This window comes from Staurois parvus, unplaced genomic scaffold, assembly GCF_062004578.1.
Source record: "Staurois parvus isolate SC_StPar_1 unplaced genomic scaffold, SC_StPar_1.0 ptg000223l, whole genome shotgun sequence".
Classification (NCBI taxonomy): Eukaryota; Metazoa; Chordata; class Amphibia; order Anura; family Ranidae; genus Staurois; species Staurois parvus.
In genome coordinates, this window is record NW_028318019.1 from 688,797 (window position 1) to 707,553 (window position 18,757).

Sequence of the window (18,757 nt, forward strand, 5' to 3'; positions counted from 1 at the left end):
TGACAAAAATGAGAATATGGTGCAAAAGTTCATTGATTTCAGTGCAGCAACTAAAAAGGTGAAACTAATATATGAGATAGACTCATTACATGCAAAGCAAGATAGTTCCAGCCGTGATTTGTCATCATTGTGATGATTATGGCTTACAGCTCATGAAAACCCCAAATCCACAATCTCAGAAAATGAGAATATTGTGAAAAGGTGGAATAATCTCGGCTCAAAGTGTCCCACTCTAATCAGATCATTTAGCCATAACACCTGCAAAGGGTTCCTGAGCCTTTAAATGGTCTCTCAGTCTGGTTCAGTAGGAATCACAATCATGGGAAAGACTGGTGACCTGACACCATCACTGACACCCTCCATAAGGAGGGAAAGCCTCAAAAGGTAATTGCAGAAGAAGTTGGATGTTCCCAAAGTGCTGTATCAAAGCACATTAATAGAAAGTTATGTGGAAGAAAAAGGTGCACAAGCAGCAGGAATGACCGCAGCCTGGAGAGGATTGTCAGGAAAAGGCCATTCAAAAGTATTGGGGGCTTTCACAAGGAATGGACTGAAGCTGGAGTCAGTGTATCAAGAGCCACCACACACAGACGGATCCTGGACATGGGCTTCAAATGTCGTATTCCTCTTGTCAAGCCGCTCCTGAACAACAAACAACGTCAGAAGTGTCTTATCTGGGCTAAAGAAAAACAGACCTGGCCTGCTGCTCAGTGGTCCAAAGTCCTCTTTTCTGATGAGAGCAACTTCTGCATGTCATTTGGAAACCAAGGACCCCGAGTATGGAGGAAGAATGGAGAGGCCCAAGGACCCCGAGTATGGAGGAAGAATGGAGAGGCCCAAGGACCCTGAGTATGGAGGAAGAATGGAGAGGCCCGAGGACCCCGAGTATGGAGGAAGAATGGAGAGGCCCAAGGACCTCGAGTATGGAGGAAGAATGGAGAGGCACAAGGACCTCGAGTATGGAGGAAGAATGGAGAGGCCCAAGGACCCCGAGTATGGAGGAAGAATGGAGAGGCCCAAGGACCCTGAGTATGGAGGAAGAATGGAGAGGCCCAAGGACCCCGAGTATGGAGGAAGAATGAGAGGCCCAAGGACCCCGAGTATGGAGGAAGAATGGAGAGGCCCAAGGACCCCGAGTATGGAGGAAGAATGGAGAGGCCCAAGGACCCCGAGTATGGAGGAAGAATGGAGAGGCACACACTGCAAGATGCTAGAAGTCCAGTGTGAAGTTTCCACAGTCTGTGTTGATTTGGGGAGCCATGTCATCTGCTGGTGTTGGTCCACTGTGCTTCATTAAGTCCAGGGTCAACGCAGCCGTCTACCAGGAGATTTTGGAGCACTTCATGCTTCCTTCCGCAGATGAGCTTTATGGGAATGCTGACTTCATTTTCCAGCAGGACTTGGCTCCGCCCACACTGTCAAAAGCACCAAAACCTGGTTCAATGACCGTGGGATTACTGTGCTTGATTGGCCAGCAAACTCGCCTGACCTGAACCCCATAGAGAATCTATGGGGCATTGCCAAGAGAAAGATGAGACATGAGACCGAACAATGCAGAAGAGCTGAAGGCCGCTATTGAAGCATCCTGGTCTTCCATAACACCTCAACAGTGCCACAGGCTGATATCTTCCATGCCACGCCGCATTGAGGCAGTAATTGCTGCAAAAGGGGCCCAAACCAAGTACTGAGTACATATGCAGCTTCTACTTTTCAGAGGTCGGATATTGTTCTATGAACAATCCTTGTTTTATTGATTGCATGGAATATTCTCATTTTCTGAGATTGTGGATTTGGGGTTTTCATGAGCTGTAAGCCATAATCATCACAATGATGACAAATCACGGCTTGAACTATCTTGCTTTGCATGGAATGAGTCTCATATATTAGTTTCACCTTTTAAGTTGCTGCACTGAAATAAATCAACTTTTGCACCATATTCTCATTTTTCGAGTTTCACCTGTACATAGCACCCCTATTCATTCCCCAAAAAAAGTGTAGTGTAAAAAAACTCAAAGTAATTTTTGGCAAAACACAAATAAAGAACAATATCCCCCTGATGTAGATCCATCAATGATCCAATCACAATACTCGTTGTCATTGTTGACTCGAAGAAAAAACAAAGCTCCCCTCCTGCCATCTGACAGCTCCGCCGCCTCCCACTTCTAAATAAACTAAGGAGCATTACCACCTGTCAAGGTCCTACCTTTTCCCTGAGGTTATGTTACTTCATGTGCTGGTGTCCATCTTGGATTCTGCTGTGCATGATGGGAGCCCTTTTATGCCTTCAGGTTTCTGTGGTCCATCCTCCAGAGGGGTGTGGCTGATGACATATAAGCCTGTGGCCCGCACATGCTCCTTGCACTTGTGTCTTGTGTCTTTGTGTTGCTGTTACTCTGTTCTGACTCTCGTGACTCTCCTGGTATCTGATTCGGCTTGTCTTGACTATTCTTTGTATTCTCCTTTGATCTGACCCTCTGTTGCTGAACCCGGCTCGTGACCTGTGATTCTCGTCTGCTGTCCTGTACTGTTCTGTCCTGTTGTTGTTGACCCCGGCTTGTCTGACTACTCTTTTGCCTCTTCCACCAGCTACACGCCATTGGCGGCGGCCATTACCGCAGCTGAGGTGTCTCGGGGGCCGCGACCTGGTTCCTGGCTGCGTCAAGTCCATCCCCACCATCAGGGGCCCTGGTGAAGGGCAGCCTGGGACTTAGACTCCGCGCCCTGAGGGACTTTGGTCTGTGGGTGGTGGTTGTCGTCAGCCAGTGCGTTACATTGTTAGGCCTGCCTGTCCGTTCCTCAGCTCCTGCCCTGACACCACCCTGTGACATCACTGGGTGGCCTTGCCCTCTTGTGACGTCACCAATACAACATGCCCCGGTCAGTGACGTCACCAATACAACATGCCCCGGTCAGTGACGTCACCAATACAACATGCCCCGGTCAGTGACGTCACCAATACAACATGCCCCGGTCAGTGACATCACCAATACAACATGCCCCGGTCAGTGATGTCACCAATACAACATGCCCCGGTCAGTGACATCACCGAGTGGCACTGTCCCTTAGTATATTTAGTGGCAGGAGGCAGCAGAGCTGTCAGACAGAGGGGAGTCTTCACTGGGAGCGGAGCTTTTCTTTCAGTCAGCGGTGACAGCGAGCATCGTGATTGATGATGGATCTACACCGGGGGGGACATTTTGATTTAGTTTTGCTTTTTTAATAAAGGACTTGTCAAAAACTGCCTGCTGTCTTTAACAGAATACTTTTTTGGGGTGAATAATTAGGGGTGCCATGTACCCCATACTCATTCACATGGGGTGAGGGATCTGAGGGCCCCCTTGTTAAATGTTGTAAGTTCTCTGCCTGCAAACCCCCACAGCCACTAGCCTGGGTTGTAGGGAAGAGTCCCTTGTCCTCATCAACATGGACAAGGTGCTATGAGGGAGCAAAGCCCCCCCGCCCCAGAGCATCCACTCCATGTTAAGGGCACGTGACCTGGTATGTTTCAGGAGGGGGGGGTTTCTTTCTCATCCCCCTGTTTACTGACCTGCCGAGCTGCATGCTCAGATAGGGGTCTGGTATGTATTTCTTTCATTTTGGCAAGGGGTCCCCCTCAAAATCCATACTAGACCCCCCAAAGGGGGGACCCCACGACATTTTCTTAATTTTTCCTTTCCATTAATTCTTTTTTCAGATTTATCGGTTGGTTAGGACGCAGCGGCCGCTCGCTCCCTAACAACCATGTTGTTTACTGGTTGTTAAGGATGCCAGCGGCCGCCCACTCTTTCCCAAGCAGTACACATTTCCTGAATGCCGCATGTCTCCACCACTAATTAATGACCGCATGCATTTCATTCTTTATTTCCTTCTGTGAATGTAACGCCTGTTCATGCGGTATTTACTGAGCGTGTTCAGTGTTTGTGGTCAATACCGCAACACGGGATAGGAAATGGACAGTTTCAGGATGGCATGCGGTATTTAGGGGAAATGTACCGACATATCACATGTGATCTGCTTCTGTGAAGGGAGACAATGTGTGGATTTTGTGTGTGATGTCACAATCATAAATCTTACATTTTACAGATGATATTTTCTCTCATTTCCTTGATTTAGAGTGGAGATCCAATCGATATAGAATTTGAGGTGAAAGCAGAAGAAGAAGAGGCGTATGTGAGGGATGATCAGCAGTCTATGGAGGAGGATGGAATAACGGGGACATTTATAGAGGAGGACACTCCTACAGAGATCAGCACAGGTGGGTCATGAACACTAAATCCATTCCTCCACCCATACTGCTCACTGATTGGTCCAGAGTAGGGCGGGGACTGGGTGATATCAGCCTGTAATCCCCTGGTCACTTTCCTGAGCTGTGTTCCCCGTCCTGTATTCCTGGATTTCTCTCGGATAATCTTCCTTCTCTGTGCTGCAGACACAATTTATGTCTCTAGACTGGATTTATGGAGGTTCTGGGGATCAGCTGGCAGAAAAATGTTCATTTTCACCATAAGTGTTACTAGACCTAGGCACCTGGACATGTTCTTTTGATCTTATTCCTCATGGTGGTGACAGCAATTCTCCCAGTATTTGTCACCTGTGCCGGGTGGAGGGATATGTCTGTAGTGTCTCAGCCCCAAGTCACTGAGTGCAGTCTCAGGAGATGGGAGGCAGCGGTGTGGGATCTCTGCAACTTGTCTACAGTAAACATTTAATCTTCCACTGATTACTGAATACCAATATTATGAGTCCTGACCCTTACACTGTATAATTTATATTGTACATTACATCCTCCTGACCCCTGCACTATATACTCTATGTTGTACATTACATCCTCCTGACCCCTGCACTATATACTCTATGTTGTACATTACATCCTCCTGACCCCTGCACTATATACTCTATGTTGTATATTACATACTCCTGACCCCTGCACTATATACTCTATGTTGTACATTCCATACTCCTGACCCCTGCACTATATACTCCATGTTGTACATTACATACTGCTGACCCCTGCACTATATACTCTATGTTGTACATTACATACTCCTGACCCTGCACTATATACTCTATGTTGTACATTACATACTCCTGACCCCTGCACTATATACTCTATGTTGTACATTACATACTCCTGACCCCTGCACTATATACTCTATGTTGTACATTATATACTCCTGACTTCTCTCCCCCCTCCCCCCACTGCTATATATACACATAATATAGATTCTCTTTTGTTCCCCCATTTCCTCCCAGCTGGACATTTTATATCGGATGATGTGATTGGAGCACAGACTTTTACATGGTGATAATAATGTGATAACATCCTCCAACTTTGGACCCTTAAACAGAAAGTGATAATGAGGGAGGAGTCAATACCCCAATGATGGTGGTCTTCAGGATCAGTCCAGTCTTCATCTTGGCTGTTCTCCCCCCATCCTCACTCTCTGACCTCTGGTGGGGCTCAGCCCCGCTGTTCTTCATGACTAAATCATGGACTAAATAAGGAAGTGCAGTACTTCTTGTGTTGGGAAGATGGCGATGAGTGATAGAGGGGGTGGGGACCCTCGTCCTATAATCCCCTCATCACTGTCCCTCCTATAAAAGACAGTTCTGGTTGTTTCCTCACTCTCTGACTAAGGTCCATGAATAAAGAAATGACCTGGTAGGAGATCAGAGGAGCCATTTCCTAGTTCCCTTGAGGGTGGAATTGTAAGCTCTTCAGAGACCAAGCTGCCTGATGTGGGCGGAGTCCTGGTTTGGGGGAACCAATCAGCTCCTGTCTAGTAATCCTTTTTGTCTTTGTATTTTAGTCCATGGCCGGGAGATGAGGAAAACCTCCGAGGATTGTCTCGCTTTGTCTCCAGACTGGAAAGTAGAAGATGAGGACATCACACAGTATAGTCCAGGAGAAAACCCGGCTCCCTCCAATGTCCATCTGGCACCACCCAGTGTAGATGGACCATCGGATTCCTCGTATCCTGAGGATCCTCAGACTGTGCAGGAGCGGGCCGGCCTTCCAACAGAGAAGAACTTCTCCTGTACTGAGTGCGGGAAGAGGTTCCGTTCTAAATCCTATCTTAATGTGCATAAAAGATCTCACACGGGGGAGAAGCCACATTCCTGTCCTGAGTGCGGGAAATGTTTTTCAGTGATGTCCAATCTTTACAGACATCAGAGATCTCATACGGGGGAAAAGCCGTATTCCTGTCCTGAGTGCGGGAAATCTTTTTCTAGTAAGTCAAATCTTTACACACATCGAAGATGTCACACAGGTGAGAAGCCGTATTCCTGTCCTGAGTGTGGAAAATGTTTTTTAGACAAAGCTAGTCTTCACGCACATCAGAGATCTCACACGGGGGAGAAGCCGTTTTCCTGCCCTGAGTGTGGGAAATGTTATTTATCAAAGTTCCATCTTTTCAGACATCAGAGATCTCACACGGGAGAGAAGCCATATTCCTGCCCTGAGTGCGGGAAATGTTTTTCAGAGAAGTACAGTCTTTACACACATCAGAGATCTCACACGGGGGAGAAGCCATATTCTTGTCCTGAGTGCGGGAAATGTTTTTCACAGAATTCCAGTCTGCACAAACATAAGAGATCTCACACAGGGGAGAAGCCATATTCCTGTCCTGAGTGCGGGAAATGTTTTTCAGAGCATTCCAGTTTGTACAAACATCAGAGAACTCACACAGGGGAGAAGCCATATTCCTGTCCTGAGTGTGGGAAATGTTTTTCAGAGAAGTCCATTCTACACAAACATCAAAGATTTCACACAGGGGAGAAGCCGTATTCCTGTCCTGAGTGTGGGAAATGTTTTTCAAAGTCATCAAATCTTTACACACATCAGAGATCTCACACTGGGGAGAAGCTGTATTCTTGTTCTGAGTGTGGGAAATGTTTAATAGAAAAATCAAAACTTGTCAGACATCAAAGATCTCACACGGGGGAGAAGCCGTTTTCCTGTCCTGAGTGTGGGAAATGTTTTTCAGAGAAGTCCAGTCTGCACAAACATCAGAGATCTCACACGGGGGAGAAGCCACTTTTCTGTCCTGAGTGAGGGAAATGTTCCTCACTGAAGTCCTGTCTTCCTGTACATCAGGGGTCCCACACAACCCTGGAGGTGTATTAGTGCCTTGAGTGCGGGAAATGTCTTCTAGATGAATGTTGCTGGACATCCCAGCTCTCATGTGGGGAAGAAGCACACCCTGATATACACCTCAGATATACTCCATGGCTGATCTTCATCATGGAAGAAACAGTTCATAAGGAGATCAGAGGTCCCCAAAGACATGGATGAAGTGTAGGATCGGGTTGACCATTGATGGCAGGAGAAGAATAAAAATGGAGTCCTGCCCTGTGATTGGCTGAGTATATTTTGTGGTGGGAGATTTCACCAACACTTGGAGGTCTATGGAGAACAATGTTGAACGGATGTGACCCGCATTCTCCAGCTGGGAGGAGTTTTGGCCGTATTTTATTTCTTATGATCATTGGCTCCATCTAGTGGCCATAATATTATATTGGGCTAGTTTTACTGATGGAGAGATTTCAGAAAAATCACCTCATTGTGGCCACTAGATGGAGCCGGCGATCATAGGAAATCACTGTGTTACTTGAGGTCACACTCCCGCACTAGGAGGTCAAACTCCCGCACTGTGAGGTCACACTCCCGCACCCTGAGGTCACACTCCCGCACCCTAAGGTCACACTCCCGCACTCTGAGGTCACACTCCCGCACCCTAAGGTCACACTCCCGCACTCTGAGGTCACACTCCCGCACCCTGAGGTCACACTCCCGCACTCTGAGGTCACTCTCCCGCACTCTGAGGTCACACTCTCGCACCCTAAGGTCACACTCCCACACCCTGAGGTCACACTCCCGCACCCTGAGGTCACACTCCCGCACTCTGAGGTCACACTCTCGCACCCTAAGGTCACACTCCCGCACTCTGAGGTCACACTCCCGCACCCTGAGGTCACACTCCCACACCCTGAGGTCACACTCCCGCACTCTGAGACCCATAAAACTTTATTTTGGTGGTATTTATTCACTGCTGGAATTTTTATTTTTTTTTGCTATATAAATGAAAATGTCCAAAAAGTTTGTAAAAAAAGTGTTTCCCTTATAAAATATTGCAAATAAATAATCTTTCTTCATAAATTGTGGCCAAAATGTATTCAGATATCTTTTTAGTAAAAAAAAAAACCAAATTAGTTTATAACCAAAAATTATAATTTTTTTAAAAAAAATTACATTTTTATTTTTTTATATTATTATGTTTTTTACACCCATAAAGGCTGTAAAAGCAATAATTTCTCCTTCTCTCCAGCTGCATTCCTGCAGCCATTAAGAAATACTGTGAGAGCTGTGATTGGTCACAGCTTGTCACATGGAACAAGTCTGTTGGGAATAGCCCTGTACCATGTGACCTCGGTGATCACTCACAGATTTCACTAGTAGTAAGCAATGATATCAGGAAGTGACATTCTCCTTACTACTGTTCATGTGATCACTTGTCTTCAGTTCCCTGGTCTTCCCAGTGAATGGCTGTGCAGGGAGGGGAGATGTCAAGACAAGTCTGATGATTGGAGGAGAGCAGACTGAGCTCCCAGCAAAGCTACAAAACTGACCACGCTGAGCTCTCATGCCTAGTGTGGTCAGTTTTAATTGGGAATCAGAGGGACTGGCAGGATCTCCGGGGATCTCACACAAAGGAAATAATACAGAGAGAAGAGGAGACGTCTTCATACCAGGACATGGGACAGCCGGCACAGATCAGGAATAGGACATGTTGGAGGAACATATTCTTTGAAGGAGAAGTTCAGGCAAAGCTCTTTTGTCTGTACTTCTCCTGTGGATCAGAGGAGTGCAGTTCATTCTGAACTCCTGTGACCCGTTTTCAGGTGAAGCCCGCTGTCAGCTGACGTCACTCGGCCGGTCCAGTCTGGGGAAAGATCCCGACATCAGAGTCTGGACCAGCCGCACCCTCCCCCTCCACAGCCCAGTGAGTGTGGGGGGGGGGGGGGGGCAGGGCAGAGAGCTGTGATTCCAGATCATCATATACTAAGCAGGATTTGGATCCCGGTGGAGAACTTTCACCCCAAGAAAAAATGAGGGTGAGGTCAGCAGAGGAGCCCATAGTAAAGGAGGAAACTCTGAAATGTTTTCTTCAGAAGGTCGGAGTTTACTGGACAAGTGAATGTAAAATACACCATCAACGCGTTTCATGGCTTCAAAGTGTCACTTCATCAGGACAGGTGTAAGAAGACGATATAAAAATAGGGAATGAAGTAACAGTCCAGTATATGGTATTATAAAGACCCGAGTCACATACAATTCATGGACAGGACTGAGATTTATAGCATTCAGGATTTGTATGATGTTAGACAAGGTGAAGAGATATATGGAGAGGATGATCAATACATGGAGAAATCAATCTATTCTATCATAGAAGGGAATCAATAGATCAATCAATGACATCAACCAATCAATAAGATCCATTTCATGGGATAGATTTATCATTCTGTGCACTGGTTATGTTGGAGGATCAAACCGTGATCACTGGATATTGGACACATTCCTATTGATCTGATGATTGCTGGCATGGATTCCTGATTGATTATTGCTGGGAATAAAGTCCAATAAACACGCAGATTTGATGGGATTATTGATAGAAAAATCTCTTCATATTCCATGGAATAAATATGTGTAGAATAGTTTGGATTTGATGGAATAAATCTCTATAAAAAGACTTTGTGGGGTTTGTTGGTTCTTTTCTATTCCTCCCTAGGTCTGGATTTCAGGAAGAAGAAACAATTCCTCCAATTTCTAGTGGATGGTGAGGAGGGGAGAGATTTGGGGGAGTTTTGTACCTACAGGAGGTAATAGAGAGAATCCGGCTAGTAATTGATGAGAGGAGATTTCACTGGAGAGAATTCAGGGCTGGGGGCACTGCTGGGGCCTGGAGGGTTCTGATTGGTCCACCAGTACATGTGTTGTATTAATCTGGGGGTGTGTACTGCTGGGGCCTGGAGGGTTCTGATTGGACCACCAGTACACGTGTCATATTAATCTGGGGGTGTGCACTGCTGGGGCCTGGAGGGTTCTGATTGGACCACCAGTACATGTGTCATATTAATCTGGGGGTGTGCACTGCTGGGCCCTGGAGGGTTCTGATTGGACCACCAGTACGTGTGTCATATTAATCTGGGGGTGTGCACTGCTGGGCTGGAGGGTTCTGATTGGACCGCCAGTACATGTGCCATATAAATCTGGGGGTGTGCATAAATCTCCCACTTTTGGTCTAAGTTCATTGCCAATGTGTATGCAATTGCACTGCGTGTTGGCAGATTGCATGGAGATTGTAAAGTAGCAGATCTGCCAGATGGAGATCTGTGTGTGTGTGGTGGCCCAGAAGATCAGTCTGCGGACAAACTGTTGGGTGGTGGCAGGCTACCATTTGTGGTGTGTCTGGTGTGGGGGGGTGTGAACAGTGGAAGAGTGATTAACATCGGGGTTCTAGCTTGTAGGATAGATGGAGGAATCCTGGAAGGGTGTGTGATTGCTAGACTGCTCCCCAACCCTTAGAGTGCACAAGATTGTATGTAAGATTTGTATCTGCCTGTGTGTGGTCAGCCAGCTGGATAGGAGAGTCTCCCTCTAGTGGTGACCAGAGGTAGTGCGGGCTGCGAAATTGTATCATGGCTAGCCTTATATGCTCAGAGTCCCCCTCATTCCCTCTGTACCCCAGTCACACATGTGCACGCCTCGGTTATCTAGTCGCTGTAGTCATGTGTTTTTATCCCTGACACCCCCTCATACTGATGGCCTGGTGGGGCTTACCCAGTCCTCTAAGGGGCACTCTCCATTTGAGTTACTCTATGGGAATCATCCTCAGGAGCTCCTAGACATAGCCAAGGAAACCTGGGAGGGGGAGCAGACACCCCACAAAGGTGTCATTGAGCATATCGCTCATATGCAGGACAGGATTACAGCGAGAAGTTCATGAAGAATTGTAGAAGAACACGAAGTTCACACCCAGGAAGCCCAACAAAGAATATACAATGGGGTTTTCTCATCTGGTGACCGGGTCCTGGTGTTGGTCCCCACTGTTGAAAGCCAGTTCCTGGCTAAGTAAAAGGCTCCTTTGAAGTGGTTAAAAGAGTTGGGGAATTACAAAGTATATCAATCGGATAATAGAAAGCCTGAGCAGATATACCATGTACACCTGTAAGCCCCTGGAAGGGTAGGGTGGCACTGACTGTGGGGTCTGCCCCTGGAACTCCTGGGAGTACGGAGTCCCCTCTAGTCCCTGAAGTCACAATTCCAGACAGACTGTCTCATTCCCAAAAGCAGGGAGCTAGAGAGTTCCTGATAAGGAGCAGAGACACATTTTCAGAGTTACCTGGTATGACTTCAGTGGTTTAGGATGATATTATTACTGAACCTGGAGTCCGTGACAAACTCAAATCATACCGATTCCTGAAGCTAGGAGAAAGGACATCAGTGACAAAGTCAAGAGGATGCTGGAGCTAGACATCATTGAGGGGTCTAATAGTGACTGGTCTGGTCCTATCATTTTAGTCCCAAAACCAGACGGTACTTTGAGGTTCTGTAATGACTTCAGAAAGCTTAATTCAGTGACACAATTTACCACATACCCTATCCTCAGGGTAGATGAACTCAGGGACAGGCTTGGGAAGGCCCGTTTCCTGACCACTATGGACTTGACAAAAGCATACTGGCAAATCCTCCTGACTGAAAGTGCCAGTGAAAAGATTGCATTTGTGACCTCCTCAGGGTTCGTATAATATAAAGAAATGCCTTTTGGTTTACAAAATGCCCCGGAAACACTTCAGAGGGCTATGGACAGGACCCTAGGACCTCCTCAACAGTATGGAGCAGTCTATCTGGATGACATAGTGATACATAGCACTGAATGGGAATCTCGCTTGCCCCTTGTCCAGGTGGTCTTGGATTCTCTCTTCAAGGAAGGTTTTATGGCAAATGCCGTATATTTGGGCTACACTATTGGACAAGGAGTCATAAAACAAAATAGATGCCATCCAAGAATGGCCATGTCCTGCAAACAAAAAAACATATCTGAACCTTCCTTGGTATTGCGGGGTAATATAGGAGGTCTGTCCAAAATTTAGCAACTCTATCAGCTCCACTGGCTGACCTTACACAAGGGAAAGACTTGGTAATGGTAAAGTGGTACCCATTGGCAGAAGAGTCTTCCCAAGTCCTGAAGAGGGCCCCCTTGTGCACACCCAGTACTGTACATCCCTGATTTTTCCAAGGATTTATGTGGTTTAAATGGATGCATCTGATGTTGGTATTGGGGCAATGTTGTCACAGGTACACAATGGGGAAGAACACTGTCAGGGCTCCGGGGTGTGACCAGAGGTATGTGACTGACGCAGGGAAACGCAGGCTTCAGATATGTTATAAACAATACGATTTATTAACACTAACAATACATAAACGCAGTGCAATACTAAAACATAACACAGTGCAAACAAACCAAACCACCCACAGATAACAGTACATACAATGCAAGCGTCGTCAGGCAGGCCGGGTCAATAACAATCGGGCAGGTAGGTACAGGAGGAGCAGGCAGAGAGTAGTCAGGTCTCGAGCCGGGTACAGCAACTAACAGGCAGGTAGATACAGGGGGTCAGGCAGAGAATGGTCGGGGTCACAAGCCAGGGATCAGAACAGGAGGTCAGCAGAGGTCAGGATCAAACAGGGTCAGCAACAAGACAGGAACAGGAACAGGAATGCAGGAACAAGATACAGGGCCCAGGAAAAACACACACCAAGGCGGAGACTGCAGGTCTGGCCATCACTTAAATACACCTGCCTAAGCAGTTTCAGGTGTTTGGCTGGCTGCAGGGTTGAGTCTCTGATTGCTGGGAGCACCCGCTGGCCAGCCCTGGTACTGCAGCCCACAAGGCAGGTGAGTCCCACCATTACTGGCAAGTCCATTCCTAACAGTACCCCCCCCTCAAGGAGCGGCCTCAGGACGCTCCAAACAGTCCTAGCTGGGCAAAATGTTCCACCGCCCGGGTCTGGTAACTGGCGGGATATCAAAGACTGGCACATCGGGCAGGACTCCGGGCAGCGGCACACCGGGCAGAGGCACATCGAGCAGGACTCCGGGCAGCGGCACATCGGGCAGGACTCCGGGCAGCGGCACATCGGGCAGTGGCACATCAGACAGGACTCCGGGCAGCGGCACATCGGGCAGCGGCACATCGGGCAGGACTCCGGGCAGCGGCACATCGGGCAGGACTCCGGGCAGCGGCACATCGGGCAGGACTCCGGGCAGCGGCACATCGGGCAGGACTCCGGGCAGCGGCACATCGGGCAGGACTCCGGGCAGCGGCACATCGGGCAGGACTCCGGGCAGCGGCACATCGGGCAGGACTCCAGGCAGCGGCACATCGGGCAGGACTCCGGGCAGCGGCACACCAGGCAGAGGCACATCGGGCAGGACTCTGGGCTGGACTCCGGGCAGAGGCACATCGGGCAGGACTCCGGGCAGCGGCACATCGGGCAGGACTCCGGGCAGCGGCACATCGGATCACCAGGCAGAGCAGCAGGCACCGGGCCACCAGGCGGGGCGACAGGCACCGGGCCCCCAGGCGGGGCAACAGGCATCGGGCCCCCAGGCGGAGCGGCGGGCGCCGGACCCCCAGGCGGAGCGACAGGTCTCGGGCCCCCAGGCGTAGCGGCGGGCGCCGGACCCCCAGGCGGAGCGACAGGTCTCGGGCCCCCAGGCGGAGCGGCGGGCACCGGACCCCCAGGCATCAGGTCATTTGGCTTGACAGCGGGCACCGCGTCATCTGGCAAGGCAGTGGGCACCAAGTCACCAGGCACGACAGTGGGCTCTGAGTCAATTGGCACAACAGCGGGCACCGGGTCATCAGGTACCGGATCGTCTGACTCAACAGCAGGCACCGGGTCATCTGGCGCTGGATAGTCTGGCTCGACAGCGGGCATCGGATCACCAGGCATGACCGCGGGCACTGGGTCATCAGGCATTGGATTGTCTGGCTCGACAGCGGGCATCGGGTCACCAGTTATGACAGCGGGCACTGGGTCACCAGGCATCAGGTCATTTGGCTCGCCAGCGGGCACCGCGTCATCTGGCAAGGCAGTGGGCACCGAGTCACCAGGCACGACAGTGGGCTCTGAGTCAATTGGCACGACAGCGGGCACCGGGTCATCAGGTACCGGATCGTCTGGCTCGACAGCGGGCATAGGGTCATCTGGTGCTGGATCGTCTGGCTCGACAGCGGGCATCGGTCACCAGGCATGACAGCAGGCACTGGGTCATCAGGCATTGGATCGTCTGGCTCGACAGCGGGCATCGGGTCCTTAGGTACCGGATCGTCTGGATCGACAGCGGGCACCGGGTCATCTGGCGTTGGATCGTCTGGCCCAACAGCGGGCATCGGGTCACCAGGCATGACAGCAGGCACTGGGTCATCAGGTACCGGATCGTCTGGCTTGACAGCGGGCATCGGGTCACCAGGCATGATAGCGGGCACTGGGTCATCAGGCATTGGATCGTCTGGCTCGACAGCGTGCATCAGGTCACCAGGTATGACAGCGGGCACTGGGTCATCAGGCATTGGATCATCTGGCTCGACAGCAGGCATCGGGTCACCAGGTATGACCGCGGGCACTGGGTCATCAGGCATTGGATCGTCTGGCTCGACAGCAGGCATCGGGTCACCAGGTATGACCGCGGGCACTGGGTCATCAGGCATTGGATCGTCTGGCATCGGGGTCACCAGGTATGACCGCGGGCACTGGGCCATCAGGCATTGGATCGTCTGGCTCGACAGCAGGCATCGGGTCACCAGGTATGACCGCGGGCACTGGGTCATCAGGCATTGGATCGTCTGGCTCGACAGCGGGCCCTGGGTCATCAGGTGTGATAGGATCATCAGGCTGGATCAGTTCATCAGGCTGGGTACAGACATCACGCTGGGTACAGACATCAGGCTGGGTACAGACATCAGGCTGAAGTGCGGGTGCCGAGGCACCAGGCTGAACCACGGAAGGCAGGTTCTCAGACGGCAGGCTCACCGGTTTGGATACTGGCAGGATGGTATTGGTTGGAAAGAATTTCTGCTTTTTTCTGGTTTTAACTACTGGAGCACTGCAAGTAAACGCAGGTCTGCAAACGGATGGAGCAGCTGAGGACAGAGAAGAGCTGGAAGATGGAACAGAGGAGGGAGCAGTTGCTACAGAGGACTTCTTTACAGGGTTAAAGAAAGGATAGGTGCAGCTAGTGGGAGCAGAGGACTGGTATGTGGTAGTTAGAGTATACTGGGCAGTCACTGGGGGTGCTGTCGGGGATGCAGGAAGAGTGCCTTGAGTGGAGGAATGATGTTGTAAGCTGACTGAGGCTGGGTGCAACAAGTCTGTCCATGTCTGCAGTATGGGTTGAACAAAGCTCAGCTTACACAAAGCCTGTCTGACCAAAGACTGCACTGCGTTTATACAATCTCTTAGTACCTGTGGTGAACATGTGGAATAACGCTCCAGAAAGTAACCCACATCATCCTCTAATAACCACACCAGGGACTCTACCTGGTCTGCACTAAATGGTGGCAAAAATTCATCCCTGCATTCGGGGGTACCAGATGAAACCAACTCCACACAAACCTCAATCAAAGGCTGCACCTCAGAGAACTCTGTGCCCTGATCTACTAGAACATGAGCGATCCGTATACATTCTAGCAGTTCATCCCGGGGATACTCCTTCAGAGTCTGATAAGCATACTCTCTGTCATCACACACTAGCAGAGATAAATACACAACCTCATCAAGATCCATCCTTCCCATCAACAAGCCAAGATGGCTTCCCTGTGCAGCCACTTCTGGTCAGGATTGGCCTTGGTGTAATGTCAGAGCTCCAGGGTATGACCAGAGGTATGTGAACTGACGCAGGGAAACGCAGACTTCAGATAAGTTATAAACAATATAATTTATTAACACTAACAATACAAAATGCAGTGCAATACTAAAACATAACACAGTGCAAACAAACCAAACCACCCACAGATAACAGTACATACAATGCAAGCGTCGTCAGGCAGGCCGGGTCAATAACAAACGGGCAGGTAGGTACAGGAGGAGCAGGCAGAGAGTAGTCAGGTCACGAGCCGGGTACAGCAACTAATGGGCAGGTAGGTACAGGGCATCAGGCAGAGAATGGTCGGGGTCACAAGCCAGGGATCAGAACAGGTCGGCAACAAGACAGGAACAGGAATGTCGGCGCAAGATACAGGGCCCAGGAAAAACACACACCAAGGCGGAGACTGCAGGTCTGGCCATCACTTAAATACACCTGCCTAAGCAGTTTCAGGTGTTTGGCTGGCTGCAGGGTTGAGTCTCTGATTGCTGGGAGCACCCGCTGGCCAGCCCTGGTACTGCAGCCCACAAGGCAGGTGAGTCCCACCATTACTGGCAAGTCCATTCCTAACAAACACCCTGTAGTGTGCCTGAGCAGAAAACAAACGTAATGAACATGGAAAGAAATATGCAGTAATTGACAGGAAATGTTCAGTCATAAAGTGGGCCTTGGATGCTCTAAGATACTATTTGTTAGGGTGAGTTTGACCTGATAGCTGACCATGATCCCCTCAATGGGTGGCCCAAAAGAAGAAGACAAATAGACGGGTGAACTGGTGGTTTTTGGCTCCTCAAGATTATCCCTTCATGGTAAAACACAGACCAGGGGCTAAGATGGGAAATGTAGATGCCTGGTCCCGGGTTCACTCCTGTTGGGCCACATCTGTCCCAACCCTGGGGATGAAACAAGGGGGGATATATAGCAGAGTGTCTCAGAGGGAGCTGGGAAAATCCTCTTCTGGGTTCACACATCTCCCAGGCTCCTCTCAGGTTTCACGCCTCTCCCTGGGTGTAATTTATACTCACCAGAAACATGCAGTCAGATCTCTCATACCTGGGAACAGACAAGTCATGTCTGGGAGAGATGGAAGGTTGGTGGAAGCTGTAAAACTGCATCTTTGGAGACTGACAAGCACTAGGCTTGCTCACCCTGATAGGACAAGAAATGGCGGCTGCCCCAGTCTATAACTGACCTTCACAGCAAGGAGCACTTGAACGGGCAACGCATGTCACACAACAAAAGAGAAAAGTTCCCGGCTCAACTTGCCAGCCAGCCTGCAAACAAACCAAATTACCCCGTCTAACAGTATGCGTTAAAAACGGGTTTAGTTAGCACACATTTGCAATCACATTGTAAGCTACAGAGCCACGTCACGGCACCCCGATATTCTGTAGTCCTAACTCTACAAATTTTGTGAGCCCCCATAGTAGAGGCACATGTATTTAATGTATAGACCAAGGGAATGTGAACCTGAGGGAGCCCACCCCTCTTCAAAGGTACAGGAGCGCACCGAATACCCAGCATATTGCACAATGGCAGCCAAGGTGTCCAGTGTGTCTCCTCCCCAACAATTCAATGGAACAAAAAATGGCCACTGCCCCAGTACCCTGATAGTCAGGAATCGTGTTTGTGTAGTTAGTGCCGGGACACGGCTAGGATTTTGGTTTTGAGGTTTTTGCCGTTACTTTGTGGAACATTGTACAGCACCTGTAATCAGCACCAATAAACACTGCACTGTGTGACACCACATCACTGGACTGGTATCTGTCCCTGAAAGTGTGCCCATCCCAGGGAGCTTTATACCCTCTACCCATCCCCAGCCCACGATTCAGAAACATTGAACTGCAATTTCCACTGCTCTGACCAGTCTTCCAGCAACACCAAATCCTGTTCCATGTTACAGGTACCTCCAAGTTCTATATGTAGTCTCGGGGGTCCCTATGGAAGTCCATGTGTGGACATTTCTACCTATGATAAATGACAGGCTAAACCCACCTGGAGACCTGGGGACACTGTACAGGTTCTATATGTAGTCTCATGGGTCCCTGTGGAAGTACATGTGTGGACATGTCTACCTATGATAAATGACAGGCTAAACCCACCTGGAGACTTTCTCCACACCTGGAGTGTGCTGAGTTCTTGGAGAACGTCTACACAGTGTTTCCAGATTGGCTTTATCACCCCAACGAGCTCGCTCCAGTTCATGGATGTCATCATTATGTTTGGAGGATCTCACCAGTCAGGAGCCTTTCCTGTCATCCTACATGTTCCCTTCTGAGGATTGTTCTATCCTTCCAAACAAATGTATGAAATCATGGATGAGTCCTCCTTCTATGTGATCTAGAAGATCTTCAATCACAATGTCTTTATGGATGAAGTGGATGGCCCAGTTTATATATTATTTATTGCTTTACAGCTTTATTCCCTCCAGGATTCATTCTTTATTTATAGAACCATTCAAGGAAGTGTTCTTACTTTGAGAGATCTCCACCACCATTCCTCTGTGACCATTACATCCTTGTCATTTATGTCTAACATCTTCATTATCAGTGGATTGATATTTATTATTATACTTTAGGATGTATTTTTGCATTTTGTTCAACAAAAGGATCAGTTTTGGTGTTATCTGTTTTATTAACTATACATTTGGTTTTTGTGTTCTGTGTTTTTAAGACTTTTCTATATGTAATAAAATATCTTTATTAAACATAAGAGCTATTTATTATTATTATTATTGAACTTCCCCAGTAGCCCTGTAAGGTAGATATAATACAGGAATGGATATTATGAGATGTTTCTGCAGTTCCTCTTTGCTTGAGATG

General features: G+C 48.9%; 1 protein-coding gene across 1 annotated transcript in view; it reads left to right on the top strand.

Moving 5' to 3' along the window:
* LOC149460644 (uncharacterized) overlaps positions 1-18,757 on the top strand; it is a gene marked incomplete at its 5' end in the record, with an annotated part of 43,587 nt that overhangs the window by 14,483 nt on the left and 10,347 nt on the right. Inside the window, one exon of the mRNA XM_089679409.1 lies at positions 5,717-7,045. Within this exon, the coding sequence (XP_089535535.1) occupies positions 5,717-7,045 (1,329 nt within the window). The remainder of the gene's footprint in view (positions 1-5,716; positions 7,046-18,757) is intronic.